This window comes from Topomyia yanbarensis, chromosome 3 (genome assembly GCF_030247195.1).
Source record: "Topomyia yanbarensis strain Yona2022 chromosome 3, ASM3024719v1, whole genome shotgun sequence".
In the NCBI taxonomy this organism is placed as follows: Eukaryota; Metazoa; Arthropoda; class Insecta; order Diptera; family Culicidae; genus Topomyia; species Topomyia yanbarensis.
This window is the reverse complement of record NC_080672.1, coordinates 208530068-208551169: the sequence shown is the minus strand read 5'-3', so window position 1 is coordinate 208551169 and position 21102 is coordinate 208530068. Positions and strand designations below refer to the sequence as shown.

The 21102-nt window shown below is 39.2% G+C and overlaps 2 protein-coding genes across 4 annotated transcripts in view; both read right to left on the bottom strand.

Moving 5' to 3' along the window:
- The window catches only part of LOC131693050 (zinc finger BED domain-containing protein 6-like), a 51663-nt gene that overhangs the window by 9551 nt on the left and 21010 nt on the right, over positions 1-21102 (bottom strand). The window lies entirely within an intron of this gene.
- LOC131693052 (microtubule-associated protein Jupiter) lies at positions 19388-20221 on the bottom strand. 3 transcript variants are annotated; one of them, XM_058980534.1, is made up of 2 exons: positions 20067-20221; positions 19388-19978 (listed from the first exon to the last, which is right to left on the bottom strand). In XM_058980534.1, the coding sequence occupies exon 2, from the start codon at positions 19963-19965 to the stop codon at positions 19618-19620; it is 348 nt and encodes a 115-aa protein (XP_058836517.1). In that variant the 5' UTR covers positions 19966-19978; positions 20067-20221; the 3' UTR covers positions 19388-19617. The 3 variants fall into 3 exon arrangements, with proteins under 3 accessions (XP_058836517.1, XP_058836518.1, XP_058836519.1); XM_058980535.1 differs by having other exon boundaries at positions 20104-20167; XM_058980536.1 differs by lacking the exon at positions 20067-20221 and adding an exon at positions 20044-20062.

Sequence of the window (21102 nt, the reverse complement as noted above, 5' to 3'; positions counted from 1 at the left end):
CAATTTTGACGCATTTACTTCCCAGTGTGCGTTTAAAATGTCTAAAACTATTGATTTTCAACACCTCTTAACTTGCAATAAGAAACAATAATTGTCTGTGAAAAGTTAAAAAATTTTCGATTTTGACGCATTTACTTCCTAGTGTGCGTTTAAAATGTCTAAAACTATTGATTTTCAAATCCTCGTAACTCGCAATAACAAAAAATATTTGTCCGCGAAAACTTGAAAATTTTTCGATTTTGACGCATTTACTTCCCAGTGTGCGATTAAATTGTCTAAAACCATTGATTTTCAACTCCTCGTAACTCGCAATAACAAACAATATTTGTCTGTGAAAAGTTGAAATTTTTTCAATTTTGACGCATTTATTTCTCAGTGTGCGTTTAAAATGTTTAAAACTATTGATTTTCAAATGCTCGTAACTCGTAATAACAAACAATATTTATCTGTGAAAAGTTGAAAATTTTTCGATTTTGACGCATTTACTTCCCAGTGTGCGTTTAAAATGTCTAAAACTATTGATTTTCAAATCCTCGTAACTCGCCATAACAAACAATATTTATCTGTGAAAAGATGAAAATTTTTCGATTTTGACGCATTTACTTCCCAGTGTGCGTTTAAAATGTCTAAAACTATTGATTTTCAACTCCTCGTAACTCGCAATAACAAACAATATTTATCTGTGAAGAGATGAAAATTTTTCAATTTTAACGCATTTACTTCCCCTTGTGCATTTAAAATGTCTAAAACTATTGATTTTCAAATCCTCGTAACTAGCAATAACAAACAATATTTGTCTGTGAAAAGTTGAAAATTTTTCAATTTTGACGCATTTACTCCCCAGTGTGCGTTTAAAATGTCTAAAATTATTAATTTTCAACACCTCTTAACTGGCAATAAGAAACAATATTTGTCTGTAAGAAGTTGAAAATTTTGACGCATTTACTACCTAGTGTGCGTTTAAAATGTCCAAAACTATTGATTTTCAAATCCTCGTAACTCGCAATAACAAAAAAATTAAAGGGTTGTGTACAGGACACGACCACGGTGACATTAAAAATGTAGCTTTTTTCAAGAGCGTGCAAATGAATTTTATCTATCACACATATCGACTCACGTTCTTGTTCACTCGCCTGTTTACATATGTTACAATTTGCTATATACCCTCCCCATCAAAACATAATTTATTGAAGGTCTTTTAACGGTAATCTATTAATTAATCAAATATCTCACTAGGTGATTGGTATTATTTGGCTGATCCATCTAGTAAAAATAGGCCGGTCTGTCCAGAAAATATATTCAAAAGAAAAGTTCCATATTGAGAGCTGTGATGAGGAAGCCCACGCCCGCCAACGGAAATATACAGATTCTCCATGAAATATGAAATTTCATTTTCCATTTAATTTAATTCCATTTAATTCCTATTGATTTTCAAATCCTCGTAACTGGCAATAACAAACAATATTTGTCTGTGAAAAGTTGAAAATTTTTCAATTTTGACGCATTTACTTCCCAGTGTGCGTTTAAAATGTCTAAAACTATTGATTTTCAACACCTCTTAACTTGCAATAAGAAACAATAATTGTCTGTGAAAAGTTAAAAAATTTTCGATTTTGACGCATTTACTTCCTAGTGTGCGTTTAAAATGTCTAAAACTATTGATTTTCAAATCCTCGTAACTCGCAATAACAAAAAATATTTGTCCGCGAAAACTTGAAAATTTTTCGATTTTGACGCATTTACTTCCCAGTGTGCGATTAAATTGTCTAAAACCATTGATTTTCAACTCCTCGTAACTCGCAATAACAAACAATATTTGTCTGTGAAAAGTTGAAAATTTTTCAATTTTGACGCATTTATTTCTCAGTGTGCGTTTAAAATGTTTAAAACTATTGATTTTCAAATGCTCGTAACTCGTAATAACAAACAATATTTATCTGTGAAAAGTTGAAAATTTTTCGATTTTGACGCATTTACTTCCCAGTGTGCGTTTAAAATGTCTAAAACTATTGATTTTCAAATCCTCGTAACTCGCCATAACAAACAATATTTATCTGTGAAAAGATGAAAATTTTTCGATTTTGACGCATTTACTTCCCAGTGTGCGTTTAAAATGTCTAAAACTATTGATTTTCAACTCCTCGTAACTCGCAATAACAAACAATATTTATCTGTGAAGAGATGAAAATTTTTCAATTTTAACGCATTTACTTCCCCTTGTGCATTTAAAATGTCTAAAACTATTGATTTTCAAATCCTCGTAACTAGCAATAACAAACAATATTTGTCTGTGAAAAGTTGAAAATTTTTCAATTTTGACGCATTTACTCCCCAGTGTGCGTTTAAAATGTCTAAAATTATTAATTTTCAACACCTCTTAACTGGCAATAAGAAACAATATTTGTCTGTAAGAAGTTGAAAATTTTGACGCATTTACTACCTAGTGTGCGTTTAAAATGTCCAAAACTATTGATTTTCAAATCCTCGTAACTCGCAATAACAAAAAAATTAAAGGGTTGTGTACAGGACACGACCACGGTGACATTAAAAATGTAGCTTTTTTCAAGAGCGTGCAAATGAATTTTATCTATCACACATATCGACTCACGTTCTTGTTCACTCGCCTGTTTACATATGTTACAATTTGCTATATACCCTCCCCATCAAAACATAATTTATTGAAGGTCTTTTAACGGTAATCTATTAATTAATCAAATATCTCACTAGGTGATTGGTATTATTTGGCTGATCCATCTAGTAAAAATAGGCCGGTCTGTCCAGAAAATATATTCAAAAGAAAAGTTCCATATTGAGAGCTGTGATGAGGAAGCCCACGCCCGCCAACGGAAATATACAGATTCTCCATGAAATATGAAATTTCATTTTCCATTTAAATTTTCAATAATGTACTAATGAACTTAAGTAAACAATCTTAAGTTTAAGTATTTCTTGATCGATTAGTGGTGGAAAAAATGAAATTATTTGATAAATTACATTGTTATGCAACGTTCGCACTACCAGTTAAAACGGGTTTTTATGCTATCTTGGTGACATTTTTCTTGTTGCTAATTATTATAACGTGTTATAACTCTGTTCAGTAAACATTGTATTATTATACTACGTTCACACTACGAGTTAAAACGTGTTTTAACGCTATCTTGATGACATTTTTCTTGTTGCTAATTATTATAACATGTTTTAACTCTGTAGTGTTAACATGGTATTAGACCAATTCTGCAGCGTTTTATGTTATATAGGTGTTTTATGTGGTAATAGGATTGACATAATTATATCTTCAGTACAGCGGTTTGTTTCATAATTTAAAACAGATTTATTTTAAAATTTAAATTAGTATACCCAACCGTTCTATTTGTTGTATACTTTAAAACGCAATTAGAACTGTGTTTTAAATACATAGGGTAGATATTCTGACTGGATAAACTGAGAAAACAATTTTAAGTCCAGTAACGCTCTAGACATGGCTTGAATTTGAATCGAAAAAGAACACCCGCTTCAACTGCTGCTGGGACGGTAAGTTCTGTTTTAAAATTTTCCGTTGTGTGCAGTACGAAACAAAAGTGTTTGAAATTAGAAAACAAAAAGTTCTGCTGGGAATGTGATTGTTTCCGATGCAATTACACTCAGGTTTTTTTACGCAGGGGATATAGGCCGTGTAAATGAAAACCGCGTAAATTAAAAAAACGCATAAATGAAAACCGCGTAAATTTCAAAATCCGCGTAAAAAAACCTGAGTGTACTCTCCTATATAAAATACTACGCTGCTGAACAGTGCAATAACTACAGAAGCACGTTGTCAGATGCCTTACTGATAAAAAACATATAACCGAAATATGAAACATGAAAACCAATAGGCTCTTTACCCTACGCAGCTACAAAGCGCCGTAAACATGGATTAACAAGTTACAACGCACACGCATGCATAAAAATAAATATATTTTTTTCAAACGCAACACTCTTAAGCAGCACACACCGTATTGAATTAAATCCAAACCACCCCGCCCACCCACTTTGCAAATTCTGTGACACCGTGCTGGTACCCGAAAAATCCGCACACGGCCACCGCTGCCGAAAATGCATAGCGTCTACCGCTTATTGTAGTGCCCAGACGCTGCAGCCATGATGTTACCCGTTCGACATAAGAACAAAAACTGATTCAAACGGGTACGCGTCACCTCTATTTATAAACTAACCGTACATGGTTTAGTCACTTAGGTGCGAGTGTGTGCAAATTCCAACGATACCGAAAATCAATAGCGCTTATTGCATCGCCCGGAGACGATGTTGCTCGTATGGGACAAGCGCAACAACTGATTTAAACGGACATGCGTTGCTTCTATTAATGACTTTTCGTGTTTCATTGAGCAACTAAGCTGCCCTCTCTTGACGGCTGTGTCTGAGAAATCTGCCTCACGAATGGTAATTTTCCCGTTTTTCGTGAACTTTTTCATTTTACCAATTTCCAAAAGTCTACTTTTATTGGGGAGATATTAAATTATTACCAATATTTAAGTTAGGTGTTTCTGAATCGGTTGGTGTATGAATGATTAAAATCCATCTAGTAATATCGGAGTTGTAAGCGTGCAAACCTTACATAGTTTCGTTACATGGGAGATAGTTTAGATTTTAGAATGACACCTAGCCCCAGATAGTGGAGTAAGACATTTTTAATGTCAAAATATTTGTCCGCGAAAACTTGAAAATTTTTCGATTTTGACGCATTTACTTCCCAGTGTGCGTTTAAAATGTCTAAAACCATTGATTTTCAACTCCTCGTAACTCGCAATAACAAACAATATTTGTCTGTGAAAAGTTGAAATTTTCCAATTTTGGCGCATTTACTTCCCAGTGTGCGGTTAAAATATCTAAAACTATTGATTTTCAAATCCTCGTAACTCGCAATAACAAACAATATTTATCTGTGGAAAGATGAAAATTTTTCGATTTTGACGCATTTACTTCCCAGTGTGCGTTTAAAATCTCTAAAACTATTGATTTTCAACTCCTCATAACTAGCAATAACAAACAATATTTGTTTGTGAAAAGTTGAATTTTTTCAATTTTGACGCATTTACTTCCCAGTGTGCGTTTAAAATTTAAAACTATTGATTTTCAACACCTCTTAACTGGCAATAAGAAACAATATTTGTCTGTGAAAAGTTGAAAATTTTTCGATTTTGACGCATTTACTGCCTAGTGTGCGTTTAAAATGTCTAAAACTATTGATTTTCAAATCCTCGTAACTGCCAATAACGAAAAATATTTGTCTGTGAAAACTTGAAAATTTTTCGATTTTGGCGCATTTACTTCCCAGTGTGCGTTTAAAATGTCTAAAACTATTGAGTTTCAACTCCTCGTAACTCGCAATAACAAACAATATTTATCTGTTTTCGATTTTGGCGCATTTACTTCCCAGTGTGCGTTTAAAATGTCTAAAACTATTGAGTTTCAACTCCTCGTAACTCGCAATAACAAACAATATTTATCTGTGAAGAGATGATTTTTTTTTCAATTTTGACGCATTTACTTCTTAGTGTGCATTTAAAATGTTTAAAACCATTGATTTTCAAATCCTCGTAACTTGCAATAACAAAAAAATATTTGTCTGTGAAAAGTTGAAAATTTTTCAATTTTGACGTATTGACTTCCCAGTGTGCGTTTAAAATTTAAAACTATTGATTTTCAACACCTCTTAACTGGCAATAAGAAACAATATTTGTCTGTGAAAAGTTGAAAATTTTTCAATTTTGACGCATTTACTTCCCAGTGTGCGTTTAAAATGTCTAAAACTATTAATTTTCAACTCCTAGTAACTCGCAATGACAAAAAATATTTGTCTGTGAAAAGTTGAAAATTTTTCGATTTTGATGCATTTACTTCTCAGTGTGCGTTTAAAATGTCTAAAACTATTGATTTTCAACTCCTAGTAACTAGCAACATTTATTATCAAAAAGTTGAAAAAAGTTCAAAATAATTGAATTTATATAGCGTCTACCATTTCGTTTATCTGCCACTGCACGGTACTTAAACGATCAAGAATAAGAATCAGGTCAAACTAGCAAACCATAACAAAATGTTCATCTTTGTACAGGTTCGTAAACTTTGTGACTGGTATCGCCTTACGCGCGACAGGTAAATTATCCTCATGACCAGTCCCAAGACCGATGACGCATTTAAATTCCATGACATGTCACGAGACCAACCATCGAGGCTTGGAAGCTAACCTGTTTGAGGCATGAGACATTTTCAGCAGAGCGTGAATGTACGGGTGGCTTGACATGTCGCGAAAAATGTACACAGGTTCCAACTATGCCAGCTATTCTCGCTGTGGTAGATAAATCGAATGAGCATTGCTCTCCTTCACAACTAACAGGAAAAGAAGGGCAAAGGATGCAGGGCGGCGAAATCACATAGGTAGCACTACGTGGTTACTAGAGGTCCCAACATTCGTAACCCAACTTTGTACCGGGAAACAAGTGCTTTTTGTTCTCTCCGGTGTGGTTTAGTTTTTTCGGTGGTACGAAGGTGCTTGCTGTGGCAGAGGCTGCAGTAAAGCATTACTAATAAACAGTCCCGCGAGTGATAATTGTTACCTGCGATATCAGTTAAAGTAGTGCAGTGAAGTGCGTTACTAAACATTTTTCTTGCCTGAAAGACGGCTTTGTTTAGACGAGCTATATCAGCTCTACTGTGTGAAGGTCACGCGGGTGACTGATAAAACAAACGAAGGATCAATTCACCTACCAGCTCGTCAGGAACCAACTGGTGAAGTGTTTCGTTTTTTACTTTTCTTATCGATTTTTTTCTTTTTATTGCTTTTGATTTTTTATTTTGATTTAAGTTAAACAGTGCGGTCGAGCGTATTGCTCCCGCAACAAAATGGAACAAACAGAAGGATCACCCTCCGAAGAGGAATATTATGAAGAAGAAGAACGTATATCTGATACTGAGACAGATAATGTTATGGTCGATCCACTTCCCCCACTTTCCCCCAATGTCTCACAGCCCCCCCGAGTCAAGGTTTACCAGGATGGATCCGCTGGTCCTTGGGTGGTATACTTTTGGCCCAAAAATAAACCGTTAAACAGCATAACTGTTGCACGGGAGCTGACAAAACGTTACTCGGCCGTAACCGAGATTAAAAAGATTCAGTCAGATAAACTGCGCGTAGTCGTTACTGACTTGAAACAGGCCAATGATATCGTTAGCAATAGCCTCTTTACGCTGGAGTATCGCGTCTACATCCCTTCTCGTGATGTGGAGATCGACGGTGTGGTAAGTGATGCGGGTCTAACTGTCGATGATCTGATGAATGATGGGGCTGGCCGCTTTAAGGACCCTAACCTTCAATCAGTTAAGATTTTGGAGTGCAAGCAATTGCACTCAAAGTCCATCGAAGATGGTAATTACTATCCATCAGACTCGTTTCGCGTAACCTTCGCCGGATCTGCACTTCCGAGCTACGTTGAAGTGGGAGGAGCTCGTCTACCTGTATGCCTGTTTGTACCGCGGGTCATGAATTGTTCCAATTGCAAGCAGCTAGGTCACACGGCCACCTACTGTAGCAACAAGCAACGGTGCGGTAAATGTGGGGAACGCCATGCGGATGATACTTGCAGTAGCCCCGCTGAGAAGTGTGTTTACTGTGGGGAGAATCCGCATGCACTTTTGACATGCCCAACGTACAAACTTCGCGCGGATAAACTGAAGCGATCCGCCAAAGATCGCTCCAGACGCTCTTACGCAGAAATGCTTAAAAGAGCTGTTCCACTTATCTCCGAAAACCCATTCGCTCTCTTGCCAACTGACGATAACGCCTCTAACGACCCTTGCGAGGGGCATTCTTTAGCTCCGCTTGGAAACTCTAGGAAAAGACCTAATCAAAACTCACCTGAACTTCCTCGTAAGGGTCCTAGGTTGTCCCAAACAAGGGTACAAAATAAAAATAATTCATCAACTGGAAGTGCTGGTACAAATCCGAAGATAATACCTCCTGGTTTTGGGAAATTGAGATACAACCAGGAGTTCCCAGCACTCCCCGGGGCACCAAAAATCCCAAGTGCTCCAATTTTACAGTCAGAAACTCAACCTAAAACGGGATTCCTTAAATTTTCTGACATTGTGGACTGGATATTCACAGCTTTCAACATTACCGATCCTATGAAAAGCTTGCTGGTTGCTATTCTACCAACAGTAAGAACATTTTTAAAACAGTTGACTGAACAATGGCCCCTCCTTACAGCGATCGTATCCTTCGATGGCTAACTTATTAGACGGAATCAGGGATCTGATCACTGTTTTACAGTGGAACTGCAGAAGTATTATCCCCAAAATTGATTCATTAAAACACTTGCTAAATTACAATCATTGTGATGCATTTTCCCTATGTGAAACATGGCTAACTTCTAATATAAACCTCAATTTCCACGATTTTAACATTATCCGCTTGGATCGAGAAGACTCATATGGGGGGGTACTTTTAGGGATCAAAAAGTGCTACTCCTTCAATCGAATCAACCTCCCTTCGACGCCAGGCATTGAAGTTGTCGCTTGTCAAACAACAATCAAAGGCAAAGATCTTTGCATTGCTTCTATTTACATTCCTCCTAGGGCCATGATGGGATATCGAAGATTCTCCAACGTGATTGAACACCTTCCCTCGCCCCACCTGCTTCTTGGAGACTTTAACTCTCACGGTACGGGGTGGGGCTGTCTATACGACGATAATCGATCTTCGACAATTCAAGACCTTTGTGACAACTTCAATATGACAATTCTGAACACAGGGGAAATGACACGAATTCCTAGACCACCTGCGCAAGCAAGTGCACTGGACATATCTTTATGCTCGACATCACTACGGTTAGATTGCAAGTGGAAGGTAATATCTGATCCCCACGATAGTGACCACTTACCAATTGTAATTGCAATCACCACTGGTTCAAGACCATCGACACCAATCAATGTTCCCTATAACCTCACACGAAACATTGATTGGAAGAGCTACGCTGCTGAGATATCCAAAACTATCGATTCAACACAGATACTTCCCCCGGAGGAAGAATATAAGTTTTTGTCCAACTCGATTCTCGATAGCGCGATTCAAACTCAGACGAAACGAGTACCCGACGTGAACACCCAAAAACGTTCTCCCAACCCGTGGCGGGACAAAGAGTGCTCAGACGTGTACGCGGAGAAAGCTGCCGCGTATAAAACCTTCCGGAACGACAGTTTAGTTGCTAGTTATCGAGTATACGCGATATTAGAAAAGCGAATGAAAAATTTAATGAAAGCTAAGAAACGCAGTTACTGGCGCCGGTTTGTCGACGGGTTAACAAGAGAAACATCGATGAGCACTTTTTGGGGCACGGCCCGACGTATGCGAAACCGAAACAGTACTAACGAGAGCGTGGAATATTCAAACCGTTGGATATTCGATTTCGCCAAGAAGGTTTGTCCGGATTCCGCCCCGGCACAGAAAATCTACCGCGCCGCGTCGCCTTACAATACCGCGAACGAAACACCGTTTACGATGGTGGAGTTCTCACTTGCTCTCTTATCATGTAACAATAAAGCCCCGGGGCCAGATAGAATTAAATTCAACTTATTGAAGAATCTGCCAGACTCTGCCAAAAGACGCTTGTTGAATTTATTTAATAGGTTTCTTGAGGGTAACATTGTCCCACATGACTGGAGACAGGTGAGGGTCATCGCCATCCAAAAACCAGGAAAACCAGCCTCCGACCACAATTCGTATCGTCCGATTGCAATGCTGTCCTGTATCCGGAAGTTGTTCGAGAAAATGATCCGGTTTCGGCTCGACAATTGGGTCGAAACAAATGGCTTACTGTCAGATACACAATTTGGCTTCCGCAAAGGCAAAGGGACGAACGATTGCCTTGCGTTGCTCTCAACAGAAATTCAAATGGCATATGCTAACAAAGAGCAGATGGCATCAGTATTCTTGGATATTAAGGGGGCTTTCGATTCAGTTTCGATCAACATTCTTTATGAGAAGTTGCACCAGCATGGTCTTTCGCCAATTTTAAATAACTTTTTGCTAAACCTGTTGTCTGAAAAACAAATGCATTTCTCGCATGGCGATTTATCGACATCACGATTTAGCTACATGGGCCTTCCCCAGGGCTCATGTCTAAGCCCTCTCCTCTACAATTTTTACGTGAATGACATTGACGAATGTCTTGTCAATACCTGCACGCTAAGGCAGCTTGCAGATGACGGTGTGGTCTCTATTACAGGTCCTAAAGCCGTCGACTTGCAAGGACCACTGCAAGATACCTTGGACAATTTGTCTGCATGGGCTCTCCAACTGGGTATCGAGTTCTCCACGGAGAAAACTGAGCTAGTCGTATTTTCTAGAAAGCGTGAACCAGCGCAACTACAGCTTCAATTAATGGATCAAACTATTGCTCAGGCTTCAACATTCAAATATCTCGGGGTATGGTTCGACTCTAAAGGTACCTGGGGATGTCACATTAGGTATCTGAAACAGAAGTGCCAACAAAGGATCAACTTTTTCCGTACAATAACTGGAACATGGTGGGGTGCCCATCCAGGAGACCTAATCAGGTTGTACCAAACAACGATATTATCAGTGTTGGAGTACGGATGTTTCTGCTTTCGCTCCGCTGCGAACATACACTTCATCAAACTGGAGCGAATCCAGTATCGTTGCTTGCGTATTGCCTTGGGTTGCATGCACTCGACCCATACGATGAGTCTCGAAGTGCTGGCGGGCGTTCTTCCGCTGAAAAATCGATTCTGGGACCTCTCATATCGATTGCTCATTCGATGCGATATTCTGAACCCATTGCAATCAAATTGCGAAAGGCTTGTCGAGCTTAATTCTTGTCCTTGTCTTCATGTCCTTGTACTTCGATTACATGGCACAGAACATCAATTCATCTACATATAACGTCAACCGTGCTCATCTCTTAGATACTTCTGATCCAACTGTATTTTTCGATACATCCATGAAGGAAGAGATTTATGGAATTTCGGATCATATTCGCCCACAAGTGGTCCCAAATATTTTCTATAACAAATACCATCAAGTCGACTGCGCCAAAATGTTCTACACTGACGGATCAATTCTCGACGGGTCCACAGGCTTCGGTATCTTCAACGAAAATCTTGCTGCCTCATTCAAACTCAATGATCCTGCTTCAATTTACTTCGCAGAATTAGCTGCCATTCAGTATACTCTCGGGATCATTGACACCCTGCCCTCAGACCATTACTTCATCGTTTCGGATAGTCTCAGCTCCATTGAGGCCATCCGTGCGGCGAAGCCTGGAAAGCACTCACCGTATTTCCTGGGGAAAATACGGGAATATCTGAGTGCTTTATCTGAAAAATCTTACCAGATTACCTTGGTTTGGGTCCCGTCACATTGTTCTATTGCGGGCAATGAGAAGGCGGACTCTTTAGCCAAGGTGGGCGCATTAGAAGGCGACACTTACGAAAGACCAATTTGCTTCAACGAATTTTTCAGTATCTCTCGTCAGAGAACGCTCGATAGTTGGCAAACCTCATGGAGCAATGGGCATCTGGGACGGTGGCTACATTCCATTATCCCGAAGGTATCAACGAATGCTTGGTTTAAGGGGTTGGATGTGAACCGGGACTTTATTCGTACGATGTCAAGGATCATGTCCAACCATTACTCGTTTGACGGGCATCTCCGTCGTATAGGGCTTGCTGAAAATAATCATTGTGTTTGTGAGAACGGCTATCACGACATCGAGCATGTTGTTTGGCTGTGCGCAGAGTACTGTGTTGCCAGGTCCCAACTAATAGATTCCCTTCGGGCCCGAGGTAGATCACCCTATGTGCCAGTCCGGGACGTCCTGGCAAGCCGTGACCACCCCTATATTTTTCTTATCTATATCTTTTTGAAAACCATTGATGTCCAAGTTTAATACATTTTACCCTCTCTCATTCACAGTAGAATCTCACCAACCTATCCCTGTTCTACAATATGGCATTGCTTCACGAGTCTTCGGTGCACACTCTTCTTGATAACCGTCTATCCAGAACATCATGACATACCGCACATGCAGATGATATAGAGTGCCAATAATTATCCGAAATATCGACCCTCCCCTCGCCCCTGTGATTACAGGCTGGAAACTACAACACTACAACAAAGTGTGCATATCCGCCACAATGATCAATCAGCAAACGACGATGTCAATTACACAATATGTATCCCACTTCCTACCTTTTTCCTTTACTTACATAAGAAGGGAGCAAGCCGCCCCTAAATACGGCTTTCCCTTCCCCCACTAACATGTGACATGTAATATGAAAAAAAAAATGAATTATCGGCCTCGTTAAGCTACAGCATTTGGGCCTAAATAAACGTATTTTAAGATAAGATAGAGGTCCCAACAAAGGGACAAAACTCACGTCCCTAGCCAACAGTTAACCCATTCATGCCCATGTTGTTTGTGGACAACATCGTTTTTAACCAGCTATAACTTTTGATTGAGGCAAGATTTGCTCACAAAAACAAGTAAGGCAAATAAATGTGACAATTGTCTTTCATTTGAGTACTAACAGTTACAAGGATCAGCTCTAGAACTGAAGTTATTGCAGTTAGTCTGATTGCATTCCATAGGAGCAGTGCTGCCAGGGACAGTTTACGTTGACGACGGAAAATGAATTTTTCATATATCTTCGTTTTGTTGCAATATTATTGAAAACTGACAAAAGTTATCAATTTAGAGTGCCTTTGGCTACGTTTTCCACATAAGTGGACTATTGTAAATATTCTAGGAGAATTGTATTGAGCATTGGAAGGTAAAATTTGAGCAGCTTCTAGCACTGCGTGGGAAGCACCTATCTTTATGAAAAAATGGCTTTTCGTGTTTCTTGACCCCACCGTTTCAAGGAAAAATAGTTTTAAAACCATACATGCACTAGAAAAAAGTTGGGCATGAAAGGATTTAGGGTCGCTGCAGGAGTAGCAACACACAGGAAAAATTCGTTTGATGTTGACCTAGCCAGTTGAAACAAATCCGCCATATCTTGGTGCAGCTATCGATAAGCACCACCAACAGTGAAGTGATTTGGTAAAATCGCAGCAAAAAAACTTTTTACACCATCTTGAGCGACGTAATGGGATGCACAATTTCAATTGTAGCATATAGCGAAAAATTACTTTCCTTAATTTGTAGTAAATTTGATTTGTTTTCCATTTTCATTGGTTTGCGAACAAAATCCGCAATGTTTGGTGAAATCCTCTTCGCCGCCTTGAAACGAAGGGTTAGTCGGACAAAATAAATCTGAACCAGAGCACACAGAGACTTTTTAAATATTGTGCAAAGACTAATTTCAAAAAAGTTAAAATTATGCTTCTTCCCACCAAACCCGGAGAAATTGATAGAAAACCCGGAGGCCCGGAGATCGCTCCCGAAAACCGGAGAATCCGGGTGAAACCCGGAGCTTCCCGTTATTTCTATACCATCCTCCACATCCCAAAATCATATCCGAAAACAAATTTGTCTCACAAGTCGTGTCTAATAAAAATGACTTTTTGTTTGATAATTATTACTTATAAAAACAACAGTTATGTTGTTGTCATCTTTTATTTCATCAGTGCTTTTGTGGTCGTTATCATAGCTAAGAACTAGAAAAACTCTAGAAAGAGAACTGCGGAGACTCCATTTTGGATCGATTGGATTCGCGTTTAGCTGTCAAAAAACGAATCCAATCGAACATTGCCTATCCTTATTAGAAAAACTCTAGAAAGAGAATTGCGAAGACTCCATTTTGGATCGATTGGATTCGCGTTTAGCTGTCAAAAAACGAATCCAATCGAACATTGCCTATCCTTATAACATTGGACGTGTTGCCATACAATGCCGGGGCATACGTTGCCAAAAATGCTGTTTTTCTCTCCGCAGTTCTCTTACTAGAGTTTTTCTAATCCTTATAACATTGGACGTGTTGCATACAATGTCGGGGCATACGTTGCCAAAAATGCTGGTTTTCTCTCTGCAGTTCTCTTACTAGAGTTTTTCTACTAAGAACATTATAATGTAGAAAAACTCTAGTAAGAGAACTGCGGAGAGAAAAACAGCATTTTTGGCAACGTATGCCCGGCATTGTATGGCAACACGTCTAATGTTATAAGGATAGGCAATGTTCGATTGGATTCGTTTTTTGACAGCTAAACGCGAATCCAATCGATCCAAAATGGAGTCTCCGCAGTTCTCTTTCTAGAGTTTTTCTAGTCGTTATCATAGCTAAGAACTAGAAAAACTCTAGAAAGAGAGCTGCGGAGACTCCATTTTGGATCGATTGGATTCGCGTTTAGCTGTCAGAAAACGAATCCAATCGAACATTGCCTATCCTTATAACATTGGACAATGCCGGGGCATACGTTGCCAAAAATGCTGTTTTTCTCTCCGCAGTTTTCTTACTAGAGTTTTTCTACTAAGAACAATATAATGTAAAAAAACTCTAGTAAGAGAACTGCGGAGAGAAAAACAGCATTTTTGGCAACGTATGCCCCGGCATTGTATGGCAACACGTCCAATGTTATGAGGATAGGCAATGTTCGATTGGATTCGTTTTTTGACATCCAATCGATCCAAAATGGAGTCTCCGCAGTTCTCTTTCTAGAGTTTTTCTAATATAATGGAGGAGGACCTTTAACACATTCCCTCTGGTACCTTTAACACATTCCCTCTGGTACCTTTAACACATTCCCTCTGGTACAAATAGGGTAAAAAAGGTATTTTGGCCCACTTTAGGACATAGTTTTTAAAATAAGACAATAATAAGACATAAAGACTGCAAAGGTTGGTAAATATACTCATACACAACATCGGCTTACATCTGACCATCAATATAGATCCCTTAAAAACATATAATTTACTAAGAAATCAATAAAAGTTGTATTTTTTCTATTTCCGCCACCCAAATTTCATTTTGACCCGTGGCGGAAATATATTTTGGCCATGGGAACAATTTTGCAAACATATTGTCGCCCACTTCGTGTATACTCGCAGTAATTTAATATTGGTGTAGTAAACTACCGTCACAGAAATAAAGAATAGAGAATTATCAAATTCTATTTTTATTCCAGCTTTCTCTTTTGATTCATCCATGTTATTCCTATTAATGTGACTGAATCTCTGAATAATGACTCGCCATCTCAATCATTTACCATGTATCTGTCAAGTCATTCCAATCGCATAACATACCATGGGGCCATTGGCACGTCTCGTTCTCGATTGGAATGACACTGTTAGGTAAATGGTAAACAAACAATTGAAATGACAAGTCGTCATACTAGAGATTCAACGTCTTTATTTCTATGGACCATTGCAAGATGACGTCAACTGAATAAAAATACTCGTGTCTAATATGTACATATGGTTATTTTTCTCGTAGAAGGCTATTTGCACAAATTTAGTTGATTTCTAAATCTTACGTCAGTTTCAACTACTGATCTACTATAGAAAATGTCAGGGTGAACATCCATCTCGAGCTATTGATTTGAGTAAGATCGAATGGATTATTCAAAATTACTGCCTTTTGTGACAGCTTATACCGCTAGTTTGGAATATACTGGTACGGCAGTGTTTCAACGGAATTTCATTCAATTGTTTACGGAAGTATTTTATACATATTTTCTCGAATATGGAAGTCTATTATATGCAACAACAGTATTTATTCAAATGAGCTGAATAATGCCGCGAGCAGCAACAAACACGAGATCAACAACGATCGGGCCCAGTACCACTAAACAAACAGCCATTACCAAGAGTGAAGTAACAATGATACCACCAAATGCCTCCAAACTAACAACCAACACCATCAATAAGCTTCAGTCTATTCTCAACCACCAAAGGCATCAGTCACAATACCAGTGTGCTCTCTGCTGCTACCCAAGCCAGCGCAAGCAGATGCTTTTTTCTTGTGTGCTTTGTCTGAAGAACAAAGGGAACCGTTACTATTATTCAATCAAGATGACTGAGTCTCGACAACAAAATGTGATTCTTCGGGCCAATACGGTGGCCATTGACTTCCGGTCTTTCCGCATAAGACCGAGTATTGGTGATGTGGAACATTTGCTGAAGGATAAAATGCAGCTTCGGTTTTCAGACGTCAGTTTCATTCAGTTGGAGCACGTCAGACACGCGGTGCTGATAACGTTCAACAAATTCGCCCAGGCAAAAAAATCATTTGGCAAAACAACTTGAAACACGTTCTGGATTGTGCGGTGTCACAAAAATCAAGATGCCTGTGTATATGGATAACGGAAACGTGGAAGTTAAATCACATGATTTGGCACCACGTACTTGCAAAGTGGCCATTAAAAGATTCATGTCGTATTTCGGAGAAGTGGAATCAATCACGGAGGATATGTGGAGGAACTACTTTCCAGGTATTTCAAATGGTGTTTTTGTGGTGAGAATGCGGGTAGACCAACCCATTCCCTCTTACCTTACCCTGCAGTACACAACAGAAGGGGTGATACCATTATACAGCAAACTCTATGTACATATCAAGGACAAACTAACACGTGCCAATTCTGTGAACAAACGGCACATTACGGACAACCCTGCCCAGAAACCGCTAAGAAAAGCTCATCTACAGAAAGAAATACCAACACTCAGTCTCCAATATCATTCCATGAGCCACAAACGGTTGCCAAATTTGTGGCTGCTTTTCAAGCAATAATGACAACTGCGAAAGCCGCTTCAAGTACCACAAACTCAACAGTTAATTCCAGCAACGAGGAAGCTACTAGCAATGGCGGAGGGTTCACGGTCGTAACCCGAAAGGGAAAGAAGTTAGGAACAACACCTGATCGCGAACATCAAGGCAGTAACCCCGATGATGACCCGGACAAGTACGAAGACGACAAAGATACAAATGACCCCCTTGATATAGTTGACGTGAATGCAAGGATTTCTCCGACACGAAAACGGATTTTCGCGCGCAATGGCAAGTCGCGCGTACGGCATCGATCTTAGCATTAATTGTTTGTTATTTTTATTGTTTACATCATGTAAATATATAAAAGTCCCACGGCTCCGTGAAGCTAACGCCATGACCCGTGCCAAATAAACGAATTAAAAAAAACACCATCAATAAAGAATCAAATGCCGATGGAAACGGATTTACAAAAGCGAGTTATATGTTCAAGAAGCAAATAAAAACATGCGACTGTTAGCATCATGAATGCAGTACCGAAGACGACATGGACGTGAGCAAAAACGCGTGACAAGACGGAACGAATAATCTCCATAATCCGGGCGACAACACAGAATGTTTCACAGCCAAGGAAGAGAATCTCAACACGCAGCGTCGAGCTTTGGCAACAAGACCCGATAGGCAGGCATTTAGAAAGTTACTTTTAATTTTTACATGGTATAAAAATCGAAAAAGTCCCACGACTCATTTGTGCTAACACATCGAGCCGTGTCAAATAAACAAGAAGGAAAAATATGCGAAACAACAAGCTTTGCCGCCTACATTCTTCATTGAGTAGCAATAACGTCAAGAAACGGATGAAAAGGTAAATTGCAGAAGATATGGCAGAAATGTGTTTTATCCCTATTTCGTCAATTAGTTATGATTACAGTAACATGATTTGTTCAACAAAAAATGACGTATTTTAATAACAATATGTTTTGAAAGTAGTTCGCAACATTGCTACTTCCTCCAGTTTTTCCATCATTCCTGTATAGAGGTTGATGAGTTTCCACAATTTTGCGATTTATAATGGTAATATGTATCTGCAACAATAATGTTGGTATAAAATAACTGTAATAAGAGTTTTTCAAGAAAACTGCGACTAGATTTTCAAAATTTTATGTAAACTCGTTTTATAGACATAAAAAAGTGATTGGGTGGGCCAAAATATGTGAGGTGGCCAAAATACCTCTGTTACCCTATTAATATAAAAAATCGCCGCGCAGCAGCCCGGTCAAACCATTCGGAATTCCGAATGGAGTGAGCATGGATTCCAAATCAAATGCAACCACCGATTCTGAGTCGGAGTCGGTTGTTGCATTTGATTTGGAATCCATAATGACTCCATTCAGAAATCCGAACCGGTTCCGGAAGGAGTTTAACTGGGAGATAGTTCCATTCTGGGATTTTCGATTGATTGACACCGGTGTAGTGGATTGCACTGGTTTTGCACTTTATAGGGACCATTCATAAATTACGTAACGCTTTTAGGGGGGGAGGGGGTACAACAAGTTGTGACATGTTGTGACATAGTGGGGAGGGGGAGTTAGCTAGATCGTTACGTAACATGTTTTCACCGAAGAAAAATTTTTTTTCTGGGAATTTGTTACGTAGTAGGGGAGGGGGGGGATGGAGAAATTTGTGACAATTTGTTACATGGGGGGAGGGGGGAGTCAATTTTAGGCAATTTTTGCGTTACGTAATTTATGAATAGTCCCATAGCAGAAGTGTCAATGGAACATACCCAGTTTTCTGCACTTCTGCTAGAAAGTGCAAAAACGGTGCAGTTTCAGTGCACTCCACTACACCGGTGTCAATCAATCGAAAACCCCATTAGTCTCACCAATCTCAAAAATATTTCATATACCATACCAGTCACTAAAAAAAACTACTTAAATTCATCTCAATTGGTTAACAAAATTATAGAAACTAATACTTCATTACAAATTTGTAACAGATTTACAATATTTTTGTAGAGCTTCCACTGTTAAAATGTAAACAATAAAATCAACCATTAAAATTAAAATTAGTTGCATCGTTTTTCTAAGGGACCGTTCATAAACCACGTAGACCGAAATTTGGGAATTTTTAACCCCCCCCCCCCCCCCCTCTCCCCTAGCAGACTTACCAACCCCCCCCCCCCCCTCCTCCCCCTTATGAGCCTACGTGGTTTATGAACGGCCCCTAATTCCAAGTCTCCTCATTGAAGTAGAGTTACTATTGGGATTTTCGATTGATTGACACCGGTGTAGTGTATTGCACTGGTTTTGCGCTTTCTGGCAGAAGTGTCAATGGACCATACCCAGTTTTTTGCACTTCTGCTAGAAAGTGCAAAAACGGTGCCGTTTCAGTGCACTCCACTACACCGGTGTCAATCAATCGAAACCCCATATGAATATAGTAACTATACATTGAAGTCACTTTCCATATTCACTTCAGTGACATCTCTCACTTTAAGTGAGGTAACTCGAAAATTTCCAATCATCTTTAGTCACGTGAGATTTGTGTCACCTCACCGAAAGTGACCGTCAGAATAACCCCAAACATCACATCAGGCCCGGAGATCACCCCCGAAAACTGATCTCGGGGGCCAACCCGGCAAAAAGTTAACAACCCTAAATAATAAGAGAAATTCAGTGTTTTTTTTTTATATTTCCATAAATGTATTCACCGAGATCAATTCAGTAATATCCAGCAATAAGAACGTGATTCGTGGCCAACAAGATAGACCACTAATTGAAACATCAGAATAACTCGATATTCTTTGGTTATTAGTCGTATAGGTACTGGAAACAATGCGGTAAAGCCTTTAGATGTACGTAAAGCTTACAAATAGTTCTTGCGTTGGCCACATTCCCGCATTTACCAGAGCCCAGAAGAGAAGCCACCTGGCGGAACACGTCCGCGTCCTCCCGTTTGTGAAGAATCTTGAGTTGACTGGAAAGATAGATTTTTGTTCGCCTGAGATGAAAAATGTGCCGCTCCTATTTCGGGATCATTCTGAATTTGTTCGACTTTTAGATTTGGATCGATCGTACCCATAACGCCGTTCATATTTGACGAGTTCTGTTGGTTGTATTTTGGGCGCGGAGGATTTGCTTTGACCTCGGGGGATCCAAATATATCCGAATGTCCACCACCAGGGGGCTTTAGTACACGACTCGAAGTTTTTTCATCGGTGATTCCTATGTTAAACTCGGTGGAACTCATTACTTTGGGAAACCTAACAGAGGGAAATATTAAGAGTAACATTGAAATAAAGATATTAGTTGTCTTCGTTTCGTTTACTTTTAAACATATTAAGTTCTTACTTGAACAGCGAAAAAACTTTAGAAAAAAAAACCGCACCTTAACAAAGCAGAGAGAACACACAGTATGATCTAAGTCAAGACCAGGGTTGCCACTATTTTTCAAAGAATATCTGGCAGTTCAAATAAAAATGTCGGGCCCATATTATTGGCTCGAATCAAAACTCGTCGAAATGTCAATTGACGATAGGTTCATCCGGAGTGTTCATTTGTGTTTACCTTTTGCTAGCGTTGCCAATTTTATTTTGTGTCCAGCACCCAATGTGGCTACGCCACATCGCTTTTGCGCGTGCTGTCCGACTTCGCTACCGCTCAGTCGGACTTAAACTAGGGATAGCCCCTATGTTTGAGTAAGCCGGGCAAACGAGTGGATCACAGGTTCGCTTGCTTCCGACGGCGGGTCGGTGGCCACCTCGCCCGGGCCTCGGTTATGCGGCTAAGCCGCATCGAAATGGTACCCCTTAAACATTCTAACTTGAATCGGTTGTGTCACAGGAGCCGGAATACGAATTAGATCCAGCCAGCATTTCGGCTGAGTTAAACTGGGAAGTTTAGTAAAATTTAATCTGGAAATAATTTTTTTTTGGCAACGCTCCAGTACCCCGTTGATTTCACCACCTGGGCGCCAGGTTGACGATATGAAATGAACTTTGTTTACTTTCGACAAGTTTTGATTCGAGCCAACAACATCCAGCCAAAAATGTCTGGAAAAATCTGTCACTTGACAGCGACCTCAAAGTCATCGAAATTTGGTTTACATTTTGGTCTTCATAGAATAGATTTCCAAAAAATGTGTGTAACAATATCTATAATATAAAAATCTGGTAAAATGAGAGGTTTATCTTTTTGATAGAAGCTCAAAAGAACTCTAGCTGTGCCAGATATATCTGGCATAATGGCATTCCCTCTGGGGTGTAACGTAGAATTCAGAATATCTGGAAAAATCTGGCAAAATTTAAAAAATCTAGCAAAATGTCTGGCTTGAACAAATGTCTGTTCAGTTAGGAAAAATCTGGAAGATTCCAGATAAATCTGGAAC

Bases quoted from the DNA above. Each gene is read 5' to 3' on its own strand.
- LOC131693052 (XM_058980534.1), bottom strand. From the start codon at position 19,965: ATGAGTTCCACCGAGTTTAACATAGGAATCACCGATGAAAAAACTTCG.